We start from the raw sequence: 24,285 nt of genomic DNA, 5'->3' as shown, positions 1-24,285 counted from the left end.
GATAATTCATTTTATGTGTATGCTACAATTTACTTATCCATTATCTGTTGCTCAATACTATTGCAGAAATTTTTGCTCTAAGCGTAGCTGTCCACCTATCTCTTGCCTACTCTGCTAGCAACTAATAGGGATATTTACTCAAATGCAGAGTTGCTATAGGGCAAGGTAATTCAAGCTTTAATTTTTAGGGAGCTGTCACATTATTTCTCACAGAGTCTGTATCATTATTTTTTCCCACCAAGTTGTTCTTTGACCCCAGGTTCTCCAGACCCTTGCTAACACTGCAGCGTTGTTGGGGTTGACAGTCGCCTTCCGCGTGGGCGGGGAGCACAATGTCCTTGGCGCTCAGTTGGTATTTCACTGGCAATGTGGAACATCTTTTCATGTACCTGTTGACCATTTGTACATGACCATTTGTGGGGAAACGTCTACTCCAGTGCTTTGCCCATTTTGAATCAGCATATTTTTTTTCTTTTGTTGTTGTGTTTTATAGGTTATTTACCTGTTATGGGTATCAATTTGTAAATATTTTCTCCTACTTTGTCACTTGCCTTTTTATCCCATTGATAATTTTTTGATGCACAAATTAATTTTTTTTCCATGAAGCCCAGTTTGTTTATTTATTGTTGTTCAAGCCTTTGGCATCATATCCTAGTAATCACACCAAATCTAACATCATTAAACTTGCATTTTCTTTTAAGTCTTATATCTTTAAATTTAACTCAGATACAGTCTGAGTTAAATTTGTATATAATATTAAGTGAAGATTCAACTTCATTCTTTTTTTTTTTTTTATTTGAGAGTGACAGACACAGAGAGAAAGACAGATAGAGGGAGAGAGAGAGAGAGAGAATGGGCGCGCCAGGGCTTCCAGCCTCTGCAAACGAACTCCAGACGCGTGCGCCCCCTTGTGCATCTGGCTAACGTGGGACCTGGGGAACCGAGCCTCGAACCGGGGTCCTTAGGCTTCACAGGCAAGCGCTTAACCGCTAAGCCATCTCTCCAGCCCAACTTCATTCTTTTTTAAAAGAAACTTTTTAGAAGCCAGGCATGATGGCCCACACCTTTAATCCTAGCACACGGGAGGCAGAGGTAGGAGGATCAGCCGTGAGTTTGAGGCCACCCTGAGAATACAGAGTTAATTCCAGTTCAGCCTGGGCTACAATGAGACCCTACCTCAAAACAACAACAACAACAAATTTAGACAAGCCCAAGGGACTCCCCCCCCCTTTTTTTTAATATGCCAGAGAGCAACAGTCAGGTGGGGAGAGGGGGAGAATTGGCGCACCAGGGTCTCCAGCTACTGGTCTCCAGCCACTGTAATTGAACTCCAGACGCGTGTGCCACTTTGTACACATGTGTGGCCTTGCTTGCTTGTGTCACCTGTGAGTCTGTCCTACATGAGACTTGGAGAATCCAATACGGCAGTGCCTTAACTGCTAAGCCAATCTCCAGCCCTCAACTTAATTCTTTTGTTAAATTTTGTTGACAGTTTTAAACACTTAATCCCCTCCCAGTACCTTCTCTTGATTGATGCTCCCCATCCTCTTCCATTGAACCCCTTCTTCTTCCCAACCAGTTCCTCTTCTACTTCCATGGCCTCCATTTGTTGTGTGTGTGGGAGACTCACTAAGTTCAGTCAGGGTCGGCTACATGAGCATGGGGGTGGGGTCACTTACCAGAGCCCAGGCTGCTGTGAGTGCAATGCACCACTGCAGAAAATTCGACTTCATTCTCTTACATGCACATATACACTTCTCCCAGCACTATTTATTGAAAAATTGCCCTCTTTCCACTGATGACCTTAGCCCTCTTGAAAAAAATAATTTTACCACATATGAAACAACTTATTTCTGGCTTTGTAATCTATTCGTTTTGGCTATCTTTATGCCACTACCTCGTTATTTGATAAGTAAAGCTTTGTAATTATTTGGAAGCCTTCTAGTTTTCTTCTCTGTTTGTATGATTGACTATGTCTCCACCACTTTCAGTGGTTGATGTCACAAAACTGTATATTGTGTTCTCCAAAACTAATAATTTTTTTGAAATGAATTTATCTTAACCTATACAAAAAACAAAATGTGGAGTTATAAGTAAAAGTACAATAATGCTAGCTTTTAGACCATTTTACAAATGTATTTCTTATGTTTATTGTTTGCCACTACAGTGTCATTTAGAAATTATCTGAGTGGAATTCTTATTATGGCAATGGCTGAGAGATTTAAAAAGGTAATGATATGAGAACTTTGGCATTCCTCACCAATGTACCCATGAAATACATCTCCAGATCCTTGTCTTGTATATTCAATGAATGAAATACAGAGACCAGAGGATAAGGTTCAGAAAGATTTTATTATAGTTTAGAACTTAGGAGGGCGAGCTTTAAGAAAAGGGGAGCTTGAGGGAAGGAAGGAAGACACAGCTCTTGCCCAAGGAGGAAAGAGGGAGGATAGAAACCCACCTGAAACTCAAGTTGGAATTTTTTATGTGAGCTCCATGGTTGGACTGCTGGTTTAACCTGTTAGTACTGCTTTCAGGTGTCTGGAGTCAGAATTTCTGGGAAAGAGCAATCTTGCCAGAAATCTTAATTCTCTAGGAAGGGCCTTCTCAGGACTCCCTCAGGGGGCAGAGATGAGATAAGGCCAGACATTTCTGACTTGTAGTAAAGTGGAATGACCTAAATTTTCCCTTACAGACACAAGGACAAGCTTCAGATTTAATCAAGAGAAAGCTATTAACTTTGGTGTCCTGTCACCCCTAAGCTTTCTCAGTAGCTTCATCTCCAACTTCTCTTATACTTGAAAAGTTGGTCTTAGATCCAAAATATAAATAACAAGGGAACTAAGATCAAACCACGCCCCTTGAAAATTCTTTACCCATTTTTTCAATGCCTCCTAGCACCCTATTTTACACATAAGGAGTTTTTCTTTATCCTTAGATATCAATAATATCTCCATAATCTGTCTCAACATACTCTTTTTTTAAAAAAAAAATTATAGTCTAACCCTTATGATTGACAAGTATTTCAGGAGCAGAAAATTTTGCCAATTTACACATTATTTCTTCAGCATGCTTACTTATCCCCACCTGCTCACTTGTCCTTCATAGATTAATCATCCACTTGATTTTACTTCCCTCTCTATTTCAGTGTGATTCCTTTCACATTTCAATATTGCATTTGGGAGAATTTGCCCTGTGAATGAGGTGAATCCTCCCCGATTTCTTTTAACAGGACGTTTGTTGATAGAGTGTGTCTCTATCAGATCATCACATTTGATGGAGTCTTTCCAGGTATACAATTCTAGGACAATAAATTATCCTATTCTTATTCTATTAGTACTGTTGTGGAGTCAGTTACGAGTCTAATTGTTTGTTTTTAATTCTTGAGTACATTTAAGATTTTCTATCTATTTTTACCCTATTAAACCTTCCACCTTTTTCTAGGTATTGTTTTTAATTGTATCAATCTTGTTTGTAATTTCTGGCTCTCAGAATTAGTGTCTTTCAAAACTTTGGAAATATTCCAGTTATTATAACTTCAAATTATGCCTCCCTCTTCCATTTTCTCTTACTCCTTTCAGAACTGCAACTAAACAACTGTTAAGACTTCTCCTTGAGTTCTCAGTGTCTCCTAATCTTGCTCACACACTCTGTATTTCTCTGTTGGAGTCCATGTTGGCTCGATTCACTCACCCCTTCAGCTTTGTGTAACTTCCTCTCTTAGCCATAACATTGACTTTTTTTTTTTTATTCCATTCAGTTTTAAAAGTGTAATTTGTGAGCTTTTAAAGTTATGTATCATTCTTTTGTAATTAGTCTCTTGTGTTTTGCTTTAAATGTCAAACTAGTGTTTTAATTTTAGCCTAATTAACTAATACTTTTTTGTACTTCTGTATAATAATTTTGCTATCTTAAGACTGCAAATATAACTGTACTCTCTTTCTTTTCATTCTATATCTGACTTAGTACCATGCATGTTTATGAACATTAGGAGTTTAACCCACATGATCTGGCTTCAGTTTATGTATGTAACTCTGTACTTATCATAAATATATATTACTTTACAATTTAAAGAAAAATAATCATGTCTGTTAGATCCACACCACAGTAACAATAGCAGTAGTAATAGCAAGAATAAAACTAAAAGAAGATGCACTAATACTTAACTGAACCTGGCTACCAGGAGAATGGTCTTCAGTCCTCTTTACCCTCCTTCGCCTTGGGTGTGCTTTATTTCTGTAAAGGATAAACCCCAGCAAGTGCTCAAGATTTCACAACTAATCTCAATTCTGACTTTCCCTCTCATGTAGCTTGCTGAATTTGTGTTCTAGTTTCTCTCCTATCTGAAGTGAGCTGCCCATCTACTTTAGAATCATGCATTTCTCTTGACAAGTTGTTTATTACAAAACCGTGGGATAACTGCCTTAGGTAGTAAAAAGTTAGATGCTTCCTTTTAGTTATTTTTTAAAACTTTTTTGTGATTTTTTTTTTAAGTTAAGAGCATATTTTATGTGGACACATCCTGAGTTGGTTCTATCTTTTCCCTCCTCCCTGCCCGCATTCGGCTCAGTGGGGTTGCTGGTATTCCACATGGGGTTCTGAGTCATGCCTTGTGAGAGCAGCAGTTATTGGAGTGGGGGAGCAATGAGTGTGACATCCCAACCTTTGGCTCTTGACAATCTTTCCTCACCCTCTTCCACAAAATCCCCTGAGCCTTGGTGGGTGAGTTTTAAGTCTACTTCAGTGATGAGCTCTTAGGAGCCTCTGGATCTCTGCTTTGGTAGGTGTTGAGTATCTCAATGCCTGTCTCCTTCACCCTGGCACTGATTGTCAGGATCACCATGAAAGGAACACTTAATGTACAAAATGTACGATGGGCTATGTTCCAATAAACTCATCACAAACTGAAGAAATTTCAAGAGGGAAATGAAATTAATAGCAAGTAATGACCCTAAACTATAGAACATTATAGCTTAGTTGAGCATACTTTAAAAATGTGCTCCTACACTAGCTTATAATTAGTTGAACAAAATAACCTAACAGAAAGCCTGTTTTACATTAAAGTGTGACTGTTTCATGCAATTCTAGACTATGTTAAAAGTGAAAACCAGAATGGTTATATAGGAATGCCTTCGCATGGTAGTAATAATGTCAGTAAGTCAAACCATATAAATCAGATACTGTCTGTGCAAAAAAGGTACCCCTTGGCTTCCATGCCTGTGAAAATACTCAACATCTGAGTTGTTTTGGAGATCCCAAGGTGATGCTCATTAAATTCAGTCTTCATACAACAATGTGGTGGCTTTCATTCACCACTTACATATGAGGAAACCGAGACTCTATGAACACCTCAATTGATAAATCAGACTTGTGACCTGCTACGTGCTTTGAGACGCGTAGCAGTTCAGAAGTCTGATTGCAACTTTATTTAACATAATCTTCCTTGGGTATCAATTTTCCAAACCTTACCAATTAAATATGGAAAAAAATGGTGAAAATTCATTACCAGAGCTAGAAAAATAGAGTTTTCAGAAATAGAAGAAAGAGAGAAGTCTCGGCATAGTACTGTTTTCACATACTGAGGTGTATTTTTGGTTTTAACAATTTAAATGTTCTTTTAATCTTAGTTGAACTTTGGTTTTAATATAATCTCTTTTATCTACTGGAAACTATTCACTCTTGTCACTATTTTTTATTTTACCATGAAGACAAACTCATCTTTTTTCTTTATCCAGAAATTAAAGATTTAGGTGATATGGGTTGGCAGTATTGTGCTAAAAATATTTTTCTATGTAAAACCTGGGCTGACAAAAATATACAAAAAGTTTCAAGACAGAGAAGGATCTTAATCATATAAATTTGATATCCATAATGCCTTGTGGAGAGTTTGTTGGTTTTAGAAATGCAAACAAAGAAAGTGTTTGGAGATCTGACCATAAGATGATGCAAGTTGAGCCTTTGTTCCTGAGATAAACTTGAGTCAGAAGAGCAAACAAAGATATCTCACAGAAGGTTGCTTAACTCTGGATCCCATGAAAATGTTCTTATATCTGAAAGAAGTTTCTGAAGTTGAATCTCTTGACTAACATTTTATTTCAGCCACACTTGCCCCATAGTGCATAGTTTTGAACAAGTTGCTAAGTAGTAACAGGAAATCAAATTCACTTTTAAAAATTTTAAAAATATGATGTAGTCTGTTTTAAAGTACAGCACCTGAAATATTTGGGGAAGAAGCTGCCATGGAGTTGAGGCTTGGAATTTGGAACTGGAAGAAACCTGGGGTGTATTTTGGGGGTATTTTCTTGCCAAAGATCAAGATTTGTATTTGGATCTTAAGTAATTGACAGATTATTTGTTTAAGAAACAAAAGGGGGGCTGGAGAGATGGCTTAGCGGTTAAGCGCTTGCCTGTGAAGCCTAAGGACCCCGGTTCGAGGCTCGGTTCCCCAGGTCCCACGTTAGCCAGATGCACAAGGGGGCGCACGCGTCTGGAGTTCGTTTGCAGTGGCTGGAGGCCCTGGCGCGCCCATTCTCTCTCTCTCCCTCTATCTGTCTTTCTCTCTGTGTCTGTCGCTCTCAAATAAATAAAATTAAAAAAAAAAAAAAAAGAAACAAAAGGGTTAGAATTTGGAAAAGCATAAGAAAGAACCTTTTTTTTTGTAAAAAAAATAGCAACCTTTTATTTTTAATGTAAGGCTAAGTAATTGGACATCATCTCTATTGGCATGTGCATTCACTGCTATGATATTCTTGCCTTTGCAGTACTTAATATATCCCAGAAGTAATGAAACCCACATCATGCCCTCTGCTCTTTACATTTTCCAAACAGTTGCCTATATACTCAAATATAAAAATGTGCTGCATACCTTAAATATCTATATCTATATTTAAATGTAAAAGCTAGTTCCCATTTTGAAAAAATATTTTTTTAGAGAGAGCCAGGGAAGCAGAGAAAGGAGAGGGAATTGGCACACGAGGGCATCAACCACTGAAATCGAGCCCCAGATGCTTGTGTCACCTTTGTGTGCCTGGCTAATGTGGGATCTGGAGAGAAGAACATGAGTCCCTAGATTCACAGACAAGTGCCCTAACCATGGAGCAATCTCTCCAGCCCTGAAAATATGTTTATTTATTTGAGAGACAGGAAGAGGAAGAGAGAGGAAGATAAAGAGAAAAGGCAAGCCAGGAACTCTTACCACTGCAAACAAATTCCAGGTATATATGCTACTGTGTGCGTCTGGCTTTACAATGGTACTGGGGAATCAAATGCAGTCAGGCAGGCTTTACAAGCAAGTATCTTTGACTGCTGAGCTATCTCTCCAAAGCCCCTCCAATTTTTAAGTTGGTAGACTGATGGCCTAGCATAAGGATCTGGGTTCAAATCCTAGCTTGGCAAAAAAAAAAAAAAAAAAAAATCCGGCATAGTGACCCATGACTGTAATTCTAGTACTCAGGAGGTGGAAGCAGAAGGATCAAAAGCTCAAGGTTACCCTCTTCTTAGTAAGAGTTTGAATCCAGCCTGCGCTATTTAAGACCTTGTCTCAAAGAAAAAAAAAATACCAACAAAAATAAACAAACACACAAAAAACCAGGGAAAGAAAGGAAAAAGGAAAGAAGAGAGGGAAGGAGCAAAGGAATGAGGAAAGTAGGGAGGGAGGAAGGAAAGACATTTCCCTTGTTTAAGTCTCAGAAAAAAGATACAGCAGCCAGGTGTGGTGGTGCATGACTTTAATCCCAGCACTCTTGGGAGGCTAAGATAGAAGTACTGTTGTGAGTTCGAGACTAGCCTGAGACTGCAGCCTGAGTGCCAGGTCAGCCTGGGCTAGAGTGAGATCCTACCTCGAAACAAAAACAACAAAAATGAGAACGTGGAGAGAAACTGAAGAAGACACGTGATGGTGACTCCTGCACATACACACATTTGTGCACGCCCACACACATGTGCACCTAGACACATGCAACACAAACCACACAAATGCAACAACAAAACCCAGATAAATAAATGGAAGCGGGCTGGAGAGATGGCTTAGTGGTTAAACGCTTGCCTGTGAAGCCTAAGGACCCCAGTTCAAGGCTCGAATCCCCAGGACCCACGTTAGCCAGATGCACAAGGGGGAGCACGCGTCTGGAGTTTGTTTGCAGTGGCTGGAGGCCCTGGTGCCCCCATTCTCTCTCTCTCTCTCTCTCTCTTTCTCTCTCTCTCTCTATGTGCCTCTTTCTCTGTTGCTCTCAACTAAATAAATAAAAATGAACAAAAATCATAATAAATGGAAGAATTAAAAGACCAAAAACAATAAACAATTACAAAGATTTAAAGGCTGTGTATGTGGGCTGACTTCTCATGGCATGAAGTCCCCTCATGAAGTGGCCTGCTTCCTTTCATCTTCTTTGCATTAAAAATAGTACTCATAGCTGGGCATGGTGGCTCATACCTTTAATTCCAGAATGGGAGGCAGAGGCAGGAGGATCACTGTGAATTTGAGGCCACCGTGAGACTACATAGTGAAATCCAAGTCAGCCCGGACTAGAGAGAACCATATCTTGAAATACCTAAATATATAAATAGTATTCGTAGGGCTGGAGAGATGGCTTAGTGGTTAACTCATGCCACTTAAACATGAGTACCTGAGAGGAACTGAGACTACCCGAGTTTGATTCTGATTACTCCAGAACCACATTTTTTAAAAAGCCGTGCACAAGGGGGCGCACGCGTCTGGAGTTCGTTTGCAGAGGCTGGAAGCCCTGGTGCGCCCATTCTCTCTCTCTCCCTCTATCTGTCTTTCTCTCTGTGTCTGTCGCTCTCAAATGAATAAATAAAAAATTTTTTAAAAAAAGCCGTGCATGTCTGCAAACCTCAGTCCTCAGACGGGTGGGGGACAGGGACTGGAGGACTGTTGGGGCTTGCAGACTGGAAGTGGTAGCCCCAGCTTGAAGGAGAGACTCATGGGTTGACGCACACTGATTAGCCAGCACGCCCAGGAGCCCATAACGCAGATCAAGCTGTGAGAGCGAGAGTACTCCCCTGCCACCGCATTCAGTGCCTCTCCTTCTGTGGCTTCTTCTATGATTCTCTCTTTTGATGCAGCTCATCTGAGTTGTTTCTTTGGCAACGTGTGGCTCAAGCCTGCAAAACTATGTGCTTTTAGACGCCACTTGTCAAAGTCAACTTCTTTCCTGTGGCAGGAAGGATTGCTACCAGCTGTGGTTCAACTTGATGTTGGAATTTCCTTTACAGTGCTCCACAGATGTTTGAATACTGAGCTTTTGCTGACACTTCTGAGGTTAGCGGGACAGAGAGGCAAGGTTCCGTGCTTCTTAAAGCGTCCCCTTAGGTTCTTGGGCAGCCTCTTTACACGGACCATTAACTCTTCTCCTTCTCTGGTCTTCTTAGCTTTACTTCCAGAATCAGAGATGAATACCTCTCTTCTTCCACTTGTATGCACTGTGACTGTTCCTCTGAATTTTCTTTTTTTTTTTTAAACATTTTTTTAATTTATTTTTTTAATTTATTGGTTTGAGAAAGACAGACACAGAGAGAAAGACAGATAGAGGGAGAGAGAGAGAATGGGCGCGCCAGGGCTTCCAGCCTCTGCAAACGAACTCCAGACGCGTGCGCCCCCTTGTGCATCTGGCTAACGTGGGACCTGGGCAATCGAGCCTCGAATCGGGTCCTTAGGCTTCACAGGCAAGCGCTTAACCGCTAAGCCATCTCTCCAGCCCTCCTCTGAATTTTCTATGCGGTCTTTTTGGTTTTATAGTTCAGCAATGGTGTCAACATTGAACATATCTCACATAGCAGTTGCTTGAATCATATTAATCATGTAACAGCTAGAGTACTTGTGCAACTGCAGAGAGTAACGTGAAAATTAAGCTTCAAGTTTGAACTAAATACACACACACACACACACACACACACACACACACACACACACCCGCCTGATCTACATGTTTGCTGTGATGTCATGGTCTTCAGGCTGAACTCACTGTCTATGATATATATCTTCCAAGTTTTACATTATTGTGGGAAGTTTATCTTTGAATATATTAGTTTTCTTAATATTTCATGCCTGTGAGATATACAATTAATTTCACTATTTCAATGCTGTAATTTTTTAAGTGTTTTTTAATTTTTTATTTATGTACATGTGAGTGTATGTGCATGTATACAGGTGTGCCAGGGTCTCTTGTCATGGAAAGCACGCATCAGAAGCTTGGGCCACGATTTTGCTTACCATTTATGTGGGCAGCTTAAAAAATAGAAACCAGAGAAGCAGGCTTTGCAAGCAAACATCTTTAGCTGCTGAGCACTCTCCCCAGCCCCACAATACTGCCATTTTTTGATTAAAATTATCATATGAGTAGTTTGGTATTTTTGAAATGACCATATTTGCATAATGCTAAAGAAAGGCCATGAAAAATCATAGTTGATATTTATTTAATCCACTACTGCCTTGCTTTTCATGAGTTCTGATTGTGGAATAAGTGACAAATACCAATCATATGTGATTTTTTTATTTCATTGAGTATTACCTGTGAAACAATTATTTTTAATAACAGGGTGAAACAAAATTGGAAGGCGTTTCACTTACAAATTAAAATCTCCCTTGATTTGAAAGCAAGCATATCCTGAAGTTCTGAACTAAGTTTTTCTATATCCTTCCTCCAGGCTGAATGTCTACTTTCTAGCCTGACATTCCAGCAAGGAGAGGCTGAAGAAAGCACGGCATTTGAGTGTAGTTGGATGGCTTATTAGATACAGCTCCTTCTCTTCTTGTTCATAATTGTGTAAGGTTGCAACTTCACGAGGAATTAACATAGACCTCATAAGGGCCCTTGATGAGCACACACTGAGCCACTTTCCTTGTCAACAACAATCCTGCCTTGTTTATGTAAAAGGAAAAAGAAACCTCAGCAAATGTCTCACCTGAACCTATTGTTTAACAGAAAAGATGACTCCACAGGCTGAGTGCTCAGCAGCTGAGACCCTGACTGCAGAGGAAGAGCATCAGACAACGAGGATGATGGCAAAGAGAGCAAAAGTCATCCAGGAGCTGATACAGACAGAAAGGGATTACCTCAATGACTTGGAGCTCTGCGTCAGGGAGGTTGTTCAGCCCCTGAGAAACAAACAGGTAAATGCAGCACACCTATGAATATTCACACAGGTATACACACATACGTATACTAAAAGAGATGAACGGTGAGAAAATGCCCATGTTTTATCCAATGAAGTGGGAAGTTCATCCGGCATAAAAGCACTGTTGACCACTGACGGGAATGTCATAGCTCAGGTATACTCTTGAACGGTTCTCTGGCTTTTATGTTTCTTCCTCTGCTGTTGCTGTTCTTGCTTTCCGCTTTCTATGAAACTCTCATGGGCAATTCTCAGGCAGTTGACTCCAGCCATTCCAAATAAAGCACTTCCATTATGGTGATGTCTGTGGGGGTCTATTTGGCATCTGAAATCTTGGATCTCAGCTTTGGATTGCAAGTCTCAGAAATCTAACTCATACTCCCCATTATTTTATTACAGTTGTCTATAAGCTCGTTGGTTTTTCACACATCGCACTTCTCTTCACTTAGGCATCTCTAATTGCTCTGTCCTCCTCATTGTGAACTTCACTGTCATAATATTTTTAAATATTTTATTTTTATCTATTTGAGAGAGAGAGAGAAAGAGGCAGAGAGAGGGAGTGAGGGGGGTCAAAGAGAGAGAGAATGGGCATGCCAGGGCATCCAGCCACTGCAAACAAACTCCAGACACATGCACAACCTTGTGCATCTGGCTTACGTGGGTATTGGTGAATTGAACCTGGGTCCTTTGGCTTTGCAGGCAAGCGCCTTAACCACTAAGCCATCTCTCCAGCCCCATTGTCATATTATTGGTCTGTTTCTCACCTCACATTATGTTATAATAACAGCTCTTTTAAGTGTTCTTTTCTTAGAATATACTTTTAAATCTATTTTCAAGCAGAGAAAGAGGGGGATAGAGAGAAGAGAGGAAGAATATGAATGGGGGCTAGAGAGATGGCTTAGCAGTTAAACGTTTGCCTGTGAAGCCTAAGGACACTGGTTCTAGGCTCAATTCCCCAAGACCCATATTAGCCAAATGCACAAGGGGGTGCATGAGTCTGGAGTTTGCTTGCAGTGGATGAAGGCTCTGGGGCACCCATTCTCTCTCTATCTGCCTCTTTCTCTCTCTGTCTGTTGCTCCCAAATAGATAAATAAAAATGAACACCAACAACAAAAGAATACGAATGGGCATGCCACAGCCTCTTGCCACTATAAATGAACTCCAGACACATATGCCATTTTATGCATTTGGTTTTATGTGGGTCCTGGGGAATTGAACTCAAGCCATCAGGTACTGCAGGTTAACACCTTTAACTGCTGAGCTATCTCTGCAGCCCTCTTGCAAGATTTTTTTAAAATTCTTGCATCAGATCAGCCTTTTCTCTACTTCTTAAAGTTATATTTAAAATTTAAGAACTTATATAACTCTTATTTATATGAGGGCTGAGGATCTAATTGATACTGCAAGTTTATTAACTAACCAATCATTCAATGTTCATTAATTCCTTCATTTCCTAACTTTCTTGATGGCTATGACATTACCCACCTGTCTTCAGTTAGTATCAAAATATATAAATTAACAATACAGTCTTCAGGTCGCCATGGAATAATCACAGTTAAACCAAAGACAAACCATGCTTGGTTAAACCTGAGGCAACGTAAGTAAATATTTTACCTATATGTACTAAGCTGGGAGAGATGTTGGGAAGTAACCTGATCTATCATTTTTCTCTATGTAAACTCAGATCACTCCCAGCAACTGGTGAAGTAAGTGAAGTGTGGAAGAAGGAAGTGGAAAATGGAGGAAACCCTAGATTCACCTAGGTTCTTTGAGTGAACTGTGAATGCATAAATGACTAGCTGCAGCCCTTGACTGACAATTGTTCTGTGACACTCCTGTCTGCAAACCTTAGCCTTAATGTCAGGGCTGTCTACAAATAGATCTTCACCTAACTGAAAACAGGCAGCATCTTTCTTAATAGTGTTGCTATGGGGTGTAATGAAGGCCGAAGTGTCTATAGCATTCAGTGTTGAAATACTGAGTCAGAAAATCAGTTCTACTTATTACTCAAACAAGAAGACAGGCTACATTTGGGGGAGGCAGTAAATTAAAATAACTCAAATCAGGTTAAGTTATTCTAACAACACATTAGGGTTTTATGTGTAAAAAGAGGACAAGAAGGGGCTGAAAATAATAGAGAAATTTAAGTACACATTTTTATTTTTACTTGATTTTAATTCCTTTTTCAGTTTCTAAAAGTCACATATGCCAAAGATTTCAAGGGGCTCCAATGCCATTCGGCTACTCACTCTGTGTCCCTATAGGCAGGTGGCATTACAGTCTCTTTTCACTGTTGGCATTACATTTGTTTCCTTTTTGCTCTTGCAAGGGTAATCTATTCATAAGTGTGTATGTTTAAAAAGACACCTAGTAAATTTTAAGCTATGTAACAAGAGAGGTGAGGCTATTTACCTTGGGTTTATTCATATGTAGTCTAATTGTGTATATTACACTTGAAATATTGTGTTTCCTAGATAATAGTAGAAAGTAATCTATAATTTCCTATTGGCAAGAGCTCATTGGAACTTTCTGTTAAAAAGTTGAGCATACATGGCAACAACTTTGTAACTGATTTTTGTTAAAAAATGATAGAAGAAACTAAATAATTCATAGCCCTATAACTTGGAAACAAACACTGTAAATACTTTGGCTTACTATCTGGGCATGTACCAACATACTCAAACACTCTATCATAAACACCAAATGTTTATTTTATTGCAAAACATTCTTTAGTATATTAAGGGTCCATAGGTTTAAAGAGAACTGTGTTCCTGCTTGCTGGATGTAGAGATCCCAGTTCATAATGGTGCTGACCAGTGCTATTACACACGTCGGTCAGCAAAGAGATTTTTCATTGTCCTGAAGGTAGGGACCAGGTGGAGTGGTTGAGCTGTGTGGCATATAACACACTCTTATTGGCATCCTACCATAACTATCCCTCAGGGTCCAAACTGATTGAGACCAGCCCTGAGAAAGGGGAACATGAAAAAGAGGGAGTCAGATAGGGAGAATCTTTTAATTAGCTTCTCATTTGAAAGACAAGGATGGGCAAGCTTACTATAGGCCAGAGAATTCAGCTTCCTGCCTCTGCTCTCCCAGAAAATGTTGCTGTACCTTGCACGACCGTATCAACCCTGACAATAAACTTGACATATGAGAAGGGCTCATCACTCCTTGAGAGCACTGTGCAGATAGATCATCCCTGAAAGAAGAAAGAGGAGGACAATGTAAATACACTGTAGTAATGAAATATGTAGTATGAAATATGTGTTGCAAAAATTTGTGTACAAAGAAGATGGGCACAGGTCATTTGATTTCCAGTGAATTTTTATCTATATTTACTATATTTAGTTCAGCAAATGGATTTTATATCCCTTTAAAAGTTGCCATGCTTCTAATGACTCCCCATCAGAGGCAGCCCTTGACTTCCATACAGAGGACGAATAGCTTCGGTGCATATCCTGGTAGTCTCCCCACGTTCTGCTTCCTGCCTTCTTCCAAGCCTTTCCCACCTGTAGGGGTATTTGTCATATCTGTCATGACCCCTCAACGCTGGGTGGGAGCTCTGTATCCAGCTCCTGGCTGCTTTGAGATGTGATAGCACTCCAGCCGCAATGTGCATCATGGTTGCATAGTGGTCCTGGTGGCCCCCTTGCCTCATTCACAATTTCAGTGGTCCTCTTTAGACAAGCTCTCTGAAAAGACTCTCAGTTCTGTTTGAATCTCCCTATCGCCTTCTTTGCCAGCTCAGCTGGAAGTCAGAAATTGAAATGTAACAAAGATTTGTTATTTTTAAGAAGCAGAAAATAAAATTATACTTATGATAGTATGCTAAAACATAAAATTAAGGGCTGGAGAGATGGCTTAGCAGTTAAGTGCTTGCCTATGAAGCCTGAGGACCCCAGTTCGAGGCTTGATTCCCCAGTACCCATGTTAGCCAGATGCACAAGGGGCACATCTGTCTGGAGTTCGTTTGCAGTGGCTGGAGGCCCTGGTGTGCCCATTCTCTCTCTCTCTATCTGCCTCTTTCTCTCTCTGTCACTCTCAAATAAATAAATAAACAAAAAAGATTAAAAAACTAAAAATAAAATTAAAATACTATGGTAAGAAATACTTTATCTAGTAATTATCAAAAATATACTCAGCTTAGACACATGAAAGATATGCAATTAAACTTGTGAAGCTATTTGCTAAAACTTTGCCTATATAACAAATAAAGGAAATCATATGCAAGCTAACGTCTTTAGTCATGAAGTTCCATTTCATAGAAAACTATTTGCAAAAAAAATGACATTTCTTTTTGTTTAATAAGTAGCCATAGAACATTTCCCTCTGCGGTTTTTTTCTTTTTCCCATCACCCAACCACTCTTCATGTCTCTGTTCACTTGCAAAGTTCTTTTTTTTTTTTTTTATAAAGCCAGGCATGATGACATATGCCTTTTTTTATTTTTTTATTTTTATTCTTACTTATTTGAGAGTGACAGAGAGAGAGAGAAAGAGGCAGATAGAGCGAATGGGTGCGCCAGGGCCTCCAGCCACTGCAAACCGAACTCCAGATGCGTGCACTCCTTGTGCATCTGTCTAATGTGGGTCCTGGAGAATCAAGCCTCGAACCGGGGTCCTCAGGCTTCACAGGCAAGTGCTTCACCACTAAGCCATCTCTCCAGCCCACAAAGTTCTTAAGTTGCCTTCTAGACCTACAACATTCTACCTTGGCCCACCAACCACAACCTTCTGAAGAAAGTCAATTGCTTTCTAAAGCCCCATTTCTTCCATGACACTGAACTAAGTGGAATGACTCCGTGACTGTAGACACGTCTAGTTTATTCAATTACTGCTCTTTATTCATGACATATTCTTCCCCACCACAAAGTCCAGTGCCCTGTCACTGTAGCTTTGTAGGCTATTACCATTGAGGAAATCTGAGAAGGAGCATATGGGATCCTGATGTGTTGCTTTTTATTAACAGCATACAAATCTACAACTATTTAAATTATAAGGCTCTTCTGTCTCTTTATTTAACTAAATTATCCCTTAAAGCACATAGATAATTCTATATGAAAAGATCATTTTTTCTTACCTTTTGCCTGGTTTATTCTCTTAAACTTTCTCTTAAACTTCTCTTCTCATTGTAATTTTTAGGGTTGTAGAGATGACAATTTAGGGTGTCAGGGACACATTAAGTTGTTTAGAAGAAACTTTATGATGTATAATAAACTCCTGGACTATCTTGACTATGTTTCATGATATGATTAGAATATTAGAAATCTTGCTGGTTTGTAAAGCAAATGGAAGGAAAAGCAAATGCAGGCTTGCTTACCACTTCTATCGTCCTTTCAATCGGGTCTCTCCTTTGTAGAATCTGGCAGTTCCTGAGGCCAAACCTCAGCCACAAGGTCTCACAGCCATTAGTGAACACAGAGATCAAAGCCAGAATGATAACACCAAAATAAAACATGCCCAGAAAGGCAGGGAGAAGAACACAGGTAGGAACTTTGGCCATTACATTAAATAGAAATCTGAGGGGGAAAAAAAAAAAATCAAAGCAATTCAAGTTGGCTGTAATTGAGTTGCTGGAACAATGACTCAAAAGAAATATACTTGAATTTTTGAATCTGCTTTGTGCTAAATTTCCTGAGCTACTGTGCCAAAGTTAAAATATTATCTTCTTGGGCTGTAGCATTGCTTAGTGGTTAAGGCTTTTGTCTGCAAAGCCAAAGGACCCAGGTTCAATTCCCCAGGACCCATGTTAGCCAGATGCACAAGGGGGTCTGGAGTTTTTTTTGCAGTGGCTGGAGGCCCTGGCATGTGTCCCCCCCACTCTCTTTCTCTCTTCCTCTGTCAAATAAATAAAAATAATTAAAAAAATATTTTCTTCTTGTTGGAAGTCTCCTTTAAACATTGATACAGATATTCGTTAATTTTTTTAAAAATACTGATTTTCATGGTGGGAACATCACATCACAGTGATTAGTCCTGTGATCTGAATGGTCAAGTCACACTTCATGTTTTTCTACATTTATTTACTTACTTATTTGAGAAAGAGAGAGAAAGAGAGAAAGAGTGAGAGAGAGAATGGATACGCCAGGGCCTCCAGCCATTGTAAACAAATTCCAAATGCATTCATCCCCTTGTACATCTGGTTTATGTGGATCCTAGGGAATCGAACCTGGATCCTTTGGCTTTGTAAGCAAGTGCCTGAACTGCTAAGCCATCTCTCCAGTGTCACTTCATGGTTTTTGGAATCAGAGACTTAATTTCTCCTACTCTGTGGATTCACAGCACTTATTACAGAATCTGGACCATTGTTCCTATTTGGTGAGGTCCTATACTTGAAGTCATGTTGCATAAATAAAGCAGCAAACAAACAAGAACCTCCATGGAGTCTTCCTTACTTTTCTAAAGCTTTGTTAATAAGGAGAGTTCCTGTGTATCATAGAAAATTATAGTTATGAGGTATTAAATTTAAAAATAAAATCCACCACAAAGTCATGGTGCTGCCACAGAGTGAATACACCTAAGTGCCTCTGAGTTCCAGCAATGAGCCACTGGTCTTCACTTTCTTTTTGCTTTTCCTCAGGACACATATTTCCATTTTACTATTGTAGAAGACACATAACTTGCTGTCATGTTTGGCTCAGAGTTAGCTGAGTATGAAAATGATACATCAATGTTCTGGTACATGAGGCTTCTTTGTATAGAAAGGAAATCCCTTATATTTGCTTGCTCAAGAAGTCATAGCTCAAAATTTCTTATACTTGGATTCCAGTGTTTTGACAGAAACCCTTCTTCTGTTGTTTTCTGTAAGTCCCATTCCAGGATAGTTGCAGTTTTCCCTAGGTTCTGTAATACATAGTAAATATCATAACCTGGTGAGCCAATGAGGAGATGCGTGAATGCATTTCCCAGTCCAGTGCACACATTGGAATACTCAGGATTGAAAATCAGAGAGGTGATCCACAGGTCTGGTTTAATATCTAAGAATATTGTCCTTTTGGCCTGGCAAGGTGATCACACACTCATCACTTCACCTCTGAGAACTGAGATGTATAAACCAACATCTCAACTTGTTCTTATTTGTGAGGAAAAAGCAGTGAATGTCCAGTATCCATGGTTATTATAACAAGGTCATAAACCTCCCTAGTGAAATGTTAATGAACTTGGGGTAGCTTTACATGGCTGGAGGCCAACACAGCCATGTGTATCAGTACAAAGGCTCCAATACCAGATTCTAAAGGATAACACTGAATGAGGAACAGGTAAACTTTAGTGCTTCATGAAGGAGAAGACTACCAAGCCGGGCCTGCTGGCACATGCCTGCAATCTCAGTTATGTGGGAGGCTGCGGCAGGAGGATTCCAGACTTGGCTGGGCTCCATGATGAGTTCAAAGACAGTCTGGGGATCTTAATAAGACTTTCTCTCAAAATAAAAGGAATAGGGATATAGTTTAGTGATAGAGCACTTGTCTGACTTTATCAAGGTCCTAGGTTGAATCATCAGGACAGAAAGAAAGGAAAAAAGAAAGGAAGGAAAGAAAAAAAGAAAAGGATAGATGGTTCACAAAAGAAGCACACACTAGAGAAATACTTATTTAAATATTAAATATTCATGTATTAATGAGTATTTATTTAAAGAATGTTATATACAAATAAGATTGATGGCTATATGAGCTTGCAATTGTTCAGGTCATTTGAAGTATTTAAAGATATATGAACACATTCCTTATCATGCAAAGAAAACCTAAGAACTAGCTAGAGGTGATAAGTCTCTTATATCTATGAAAAGATAAGTTGCCAAGCAAGGCAATAATTGGTAAGTGCAATTGGAGTTCAGCGAAGGGACACATTCCTTCCAGACAGGAGCTGGGCAATAGTTCATGGAGAATGTGATATTTTAGTTAAATGTGCAAATTAGAAGGTTAAGTGTTTGTCAACGATGTAATGCCTCCAATGTCTGCTGTCAAGTTCTGTGTGGAAATCCAGGCAATTCATGTCATAATCCTGCCCTAGAAAAGCTTAGAATCTGGTCAAGAAAATGACTCACAAGCACACAGAAGCACAAATAACAATTACCAATGTATTTCAAGACAGCATTAGGAGGGATCATGACAGAAGGCAGTTTGTAATTAGTTATGCTAATTAGTTTTGTAGCAGCAAATAATTGCTTTAGACATTAGCAGAGGAAGCACTTATTTGTGGGACCTATTGGCAGCACTCCACAGATAACCCGCCCTCCTTCCATTCTCCAAAGACTGCTCTTTCTCCCACACCCTGGCTACCCCTGCTCTGTCTTCTTTGCTGGATGACCCTCGTTCTGACATTACCATTGTTCTGGGCTCTGGCTTGGCCTTCTTTCTCAGTCTGCGTCCATTTGTGAAGGATCTGATTGGGTTCATGGCTTTAAATCCTGTCTGCACTACTTTGTTTGCCCAGCTTCCCACTCAAATCTCTACTTGGTTGACTACAAGTGATCTCAAATAAACACCTTCAGAACTAAGCTTCTAATTCGCCCTTTAACACTTACTCTAATGCTCCCCCCCAAATTTTTTTAATGTGTTTTCTAAAGGTAATTGTTAGTGGGTCCTAAGAAGAGATTCTCTCCTAGTGTGATTAAGGCTGTTACCATGGCAATGGGTTTATTTTAAAAGTAGTTTGGATCTCTTTTGCTATCTCTCATCCATTCTCCTGAGCCCTTCCACCTTCTGATATGGGATGACACAGAAATTATATTCTCACCAGATTTAAGTTCCTGGATCTTGGACATTTCACTCTTCAGAGCTATAATCAATGTATCTCTGTTGTTTATAAATACCTCAGCCTACAGTATTCTTTAGAGCAACACAAAATGAACATGCAGTCCATCTCATCTCAGTAAATGGCGTCTCCATTCTCCCACTTGTCTAAGCAAAACCCCCTGGAATGGTCCACCACTTTTCTTTAAATCATACATCAGGTATAGCATTGAATTCTATTAGTTTTGCTTTTAAAGTCCACTCAGGATTAGAACTATCTCTCCCTTCCTTTACCACTACTACTCTTCAAGAGCACATCAGTAATCACCTAGAGTCTTCCATGTAAGGCCTTTCATGATGGCTACTTCTCTCTGCCTCTATCCTTAGCTTAGCCAAACAGCCAGAGTGATCATTTGCCGTCAGCCAGATCGTATCACTCTTCTGCTCAGAGCCCTCCAATGACTTCCCAGCATTGTGATTCAAGCATAACATTTCCATGATAGTCTATGGCGGGCGTTCTACGTGGGCAGGCCCTCCACTCCCTCGAACCTCAGCTACTACCTTCTGGCCTCCCCACTGTTCTTTGAATGAGCCAGCACGGCTACTGGATATCTTTGCTTTGTTTTCTTTGCCTTCCTTGTACATTCATTCTCAAGATTGTTTCACAGCTCCTTCCAATCATTACTTTGTAAAACATCTTTGATTATATGAACCTATTTTAACTGTGTTCCTTCTGAAGTAGATCCAGATAAAAAGGTGGTTTTTTAAAAAAACCATCTGAGGGGTAATCATCTGGAAAAATTAGTAAAGGAGTGGGGAAATGAAACAGAAAGAAGGGAAGATAATCTAGAGTAGCTCTGTGACCAACTGGGGCTTACATCTCAGTGGAGGTCTGAGAGACTGCACCCCTCCTAAGGTTTGTCCACTTATAGAGCTGGGAATGTAGCTCAGGACATATCACCTGTCTAGCATTCATGAGACGCTGGTTTCAGCCCAACACTACATAAAAGAAAAACAATTGCCTATGAGTTGTATTAATTATTGTACTGGGGGTAATGGGATCACTTTAAGGCCTACCCTGTATATAGGCAGAGTAGATATTAGTAGTCAGAGATAGCCTAAAGGCTCTTTAAATCTTTAGGAAGAGAATTAGTGATGCTTACAGAAGTTGGTCCCAGTTTCCTCATATAGGTGTTTAGTACCACAGGAATTTGAGTGAGACATTACCAGTGATGCAGCCCACTCCCCTTTTCTTACCTTATTTTATGCCTATGACATTTACCTCTGCATTTATCTACCAGGTAGTCTACTTATTTATCGTGTTCACTGTCGCCTGACTGCTTATCTCATCTGTTCACGGCTATGTCCCTAACTAACATGGTTGCCAGATAACATGAACAGCAGTGTCTTTACTGATTGAAAAAAAAAATAAAAAGAGTGGATAACAACTTCCAGGGATAAGTAGTTCAGAACATGCTAGACAAAGATGAGTCTATTGTGAGTGAGCATTGTAGAGACAGAGGCGGAATCAGAAGAGCCCATAGACAGACCAGGAAAACAAAGTTCTAGGCAAATTTGAAAAAAAATGTCACTTATTAGAGAAGATGGCTCTTGTAAAAATAAAAGTAGGACAGGGAAGATGGCACAGTGGTTAAAGTATTTACTTACCAACCTGTTGGACTCGTTAGATTCCTGAGCACCCACTGTAAAGCCAGATGCACAAAGTGGTGCATGCTTCTGACATTTATTTGCAGTGGCAAGAGACCATGGCATGCCCACACAATGCAAATAAGTAAATAAATACAAATATTTTAGAAAATAAAATGTTCGGAGTAAAATAAGACAGGTCCTGACAATACAGAACTGTCCTACTGAGAAATTTGTGGTATATTTTGTACTTAACCAGGGAACGCAATCAACGTTATAAGGCAAAGGAACTTATAACTGTGTTGCAAACCCAATCTAAAATAGTTTTTATGGGGCTGGAGAGATGGCTTAGTGGTGAAGCGCTTGCCTGTGAAGCCTAAGGACCCTGGTTCGAGGCTCGGTTCCCCAGGTCCCACGTTAGCCAGATGCACAAGGGGGCGCACGCGTCTGGAGTTCGTTTGCAGTGGCTGGAGGCCCTGGCGCGCCCATTCTCTCTCTCTCCCTCTATCTGTCTTTCTCTCTGTGTCTGTCGCTCTCAAGTAAATAAATGAAAAATTAAAAAAAAAATAGTTTTTATGAAGACAAACCTAAAAGTATTAAGTAATGGGATTTGGGGCCTGTGGGACAGAGATGAGTTTAGAAGCCAGCAAAGGCACAAAGTGAGGACTGGTTAGTATGTGATAGAGTTATGATAAGAAGGCTAAGTGGATGTTGTAGATAATGTGGTTATTCTGTCCATAACCGAGGTAGAGATGGTGGAGGAGAGAGCCTGTTCCGACCCTGCTGTGGAATTCAGCTACACAGAGACTTGTCTGGACTCCAGGGCTCGCATTTGTTTCTGTTATTCTTAGTGCAGTCAGCAAAATTCAAACTTGGATGAGTTTGGACTTCTTCTTAAACTCAGGCAAATTGCAACCTTGGGGTCTTAACAAAAAGATGGTTGCTCAAAGGGGTGAGTAAACAATTTCACTGGCTTTGCTTCTTAGAATGAACACTCCTACTCCTTTCTCCTGCGTGGTGCTCAGGACTCACAGCACAAGACCACGCCACAACGTGAGGCATTGACAACGGTGCTGGGGAAACCCTGTCCTGCGGGATAGACACTGGCAGGCCCATCACTTAATAAGGCAGCGAATATTTGAACACACTGTTTAAGGGGACTTCTTGCTCAGCTAGCAACTCGATCAAAATCCATTCCACAACTTTAATAATAATAGTAATAATAGCAGCTAAACTGTAGTGCCTCATAAGAAACCACTATTTAGAACAGTTTGTTTAGATTAACTCATATATTCTCTTCCTCATCAACTCATGAAATAGTTAAGTGTCCCCACCCTACTAAGAAAACTATAACACAGAGGGCTTACCTAACTCATCCAAGTCATAGATCTATAATATTGCATGAAGACTTAACCTGGCAAATACTTACTTGTCTTTGTCCTCATGATGTTTCTTGAGGCTTTACTGGAGAACTAGAGATGGATACAGCACAGCAGCTAGTTTCCAGAACTCACCATCCTCAGCAGAACCAGGCATATGGATGGATAATTCACAGTCATGATTAAGTGCTATGGTGAATGAACATGCTGTAACTATAGAGCCAGAGTCCTTCACCTGTTTACATGGTCATAGAATACCTTTAGGAGATTTTCCTTGAAGAAGATGGGCATATTCAATATCAGCGCATCTGTTGTAGTGGGCTCTATGTTGCTGGGACGAACTTCCAAACAGATACAGTTTATGGGAGGAAGGTATTTATTTCAGCTTACAAATCCAGGGGAAGTTCCATAAATGGTAGAAAAAGCTGGCTCCCTTTTAAAAATCCAAGCACAGAGAGAAACCACCACAAGCCAGCAAGTACCCAAAAGCAAGCAAGTAGGAACCCAGAGCTCAAACTCTTCTCTCCAGAGTTTAAGGCTTGACCTTAGATCTGCTCCCAGTGACATGCGACTCAGCTTGCAGGAAGCTGTCCTCTTGGGGCTGAAGTTGAAAAGTCAGTATCTATAAAACATCTGAGTCTACTGGGGCATACATTATACTATCATATTCACTACCCCACCATCAAAGCAGAGAAGTTACCTAGTGCAGTAAAACCACGAACAATTGTATCAGGCAACCCCATCAAGATATTAATTTGGGGGGGAGTCTGGAAAGATGGTTTGGTGATTTAGGAACTCACCTACAAAGCCTAACAACCCAGGTTTGATTCCCTCATACCCACATAAAGCCAGATACACAAAGCAGTACATGCATCTGGAGTTCATTTGCAGTGGCTAGAGAGGTCCTGGTGCACCCATTCTCTCTTTCTCTCTCCCTTGCTTCTTGCAAATAAATAAAAATAGTAAAAATAGAGCCAGACTTGGTGGTGCACGCCTTTAATCCCAGCACTGGGGAGGCAGAGGTAGGAGGATCACTGTGAGTTTGAGGCCACCCTGAGACTACATAGTGAATTTCAGGTCAGCATGAGCTGACCTGAAAAACCAATCATAATAATAATAATAACAAGAACATTAACTTTAGCTGTTAGATTCACAACTGGGTGGCTTATATAACCAAATTTTGGTTGTATGTGTGTGGTATATCTCTATATGTGCTGATTTGTACACATGTGTGTCTGGAAGCCAGAAGTCAGCATCACCTGTCTTCCTCAATTGTTATTGATATAAGGACTCCTACTGAACCTAAAGCTCACCTGGTTTGGTTAGACTAGATAGCTGGAAAGCCCCAGGAAACCACCAGTCTGTGCCTTCAAGTGTTGGGATTGGAGGTAC

At 40.1% G+C, this 24,285-nt stretch overlaps 1 protein-coding gene across 1 annotated transcript in view; it reads left to right on the top strand.

The window, feature by feature from the left end:
• Arhgef38 (Rho guanine nucleotide exchange factor 38) overlaps positions 1-24,285 on the top strand; it is a 138,001-nt gene that overhangs the window by 27,258 nt on the left and 86,458 nt on the right. The window contains exon 2 of the mRNA XM_045144431.1: positions 10,944-11,131. Coding sequence (XP_045000366.1) covers positions 10,944-11,131 — 188 coding nt within the window. The remainder of the gene's footprint in view (positions 1-10,943; positions 11,132-24,285) is intronic.

The sequence above is a fragment of the Jaculus jaculus genome, chromosome 2 (genome assembly GCF_020740685.1).
Source record: "Jaculus jaculus isolate mJacJac1 chromosome 2, mJacJac1.mat.Y.cur, whole genome shotgun sequence".
Classification (NCBI taxonomy): domain Eukaryota; kingdom Metazoa; phylum Chordata; class Mammalia; order Rodentia; family Dipodidae; genus Jaculus; species Jaculus jaculus.
Note: the sequence above shows the minus strand (reverse complement) of the source record. Positions and strands in the feature narration are given on the sequence as shown.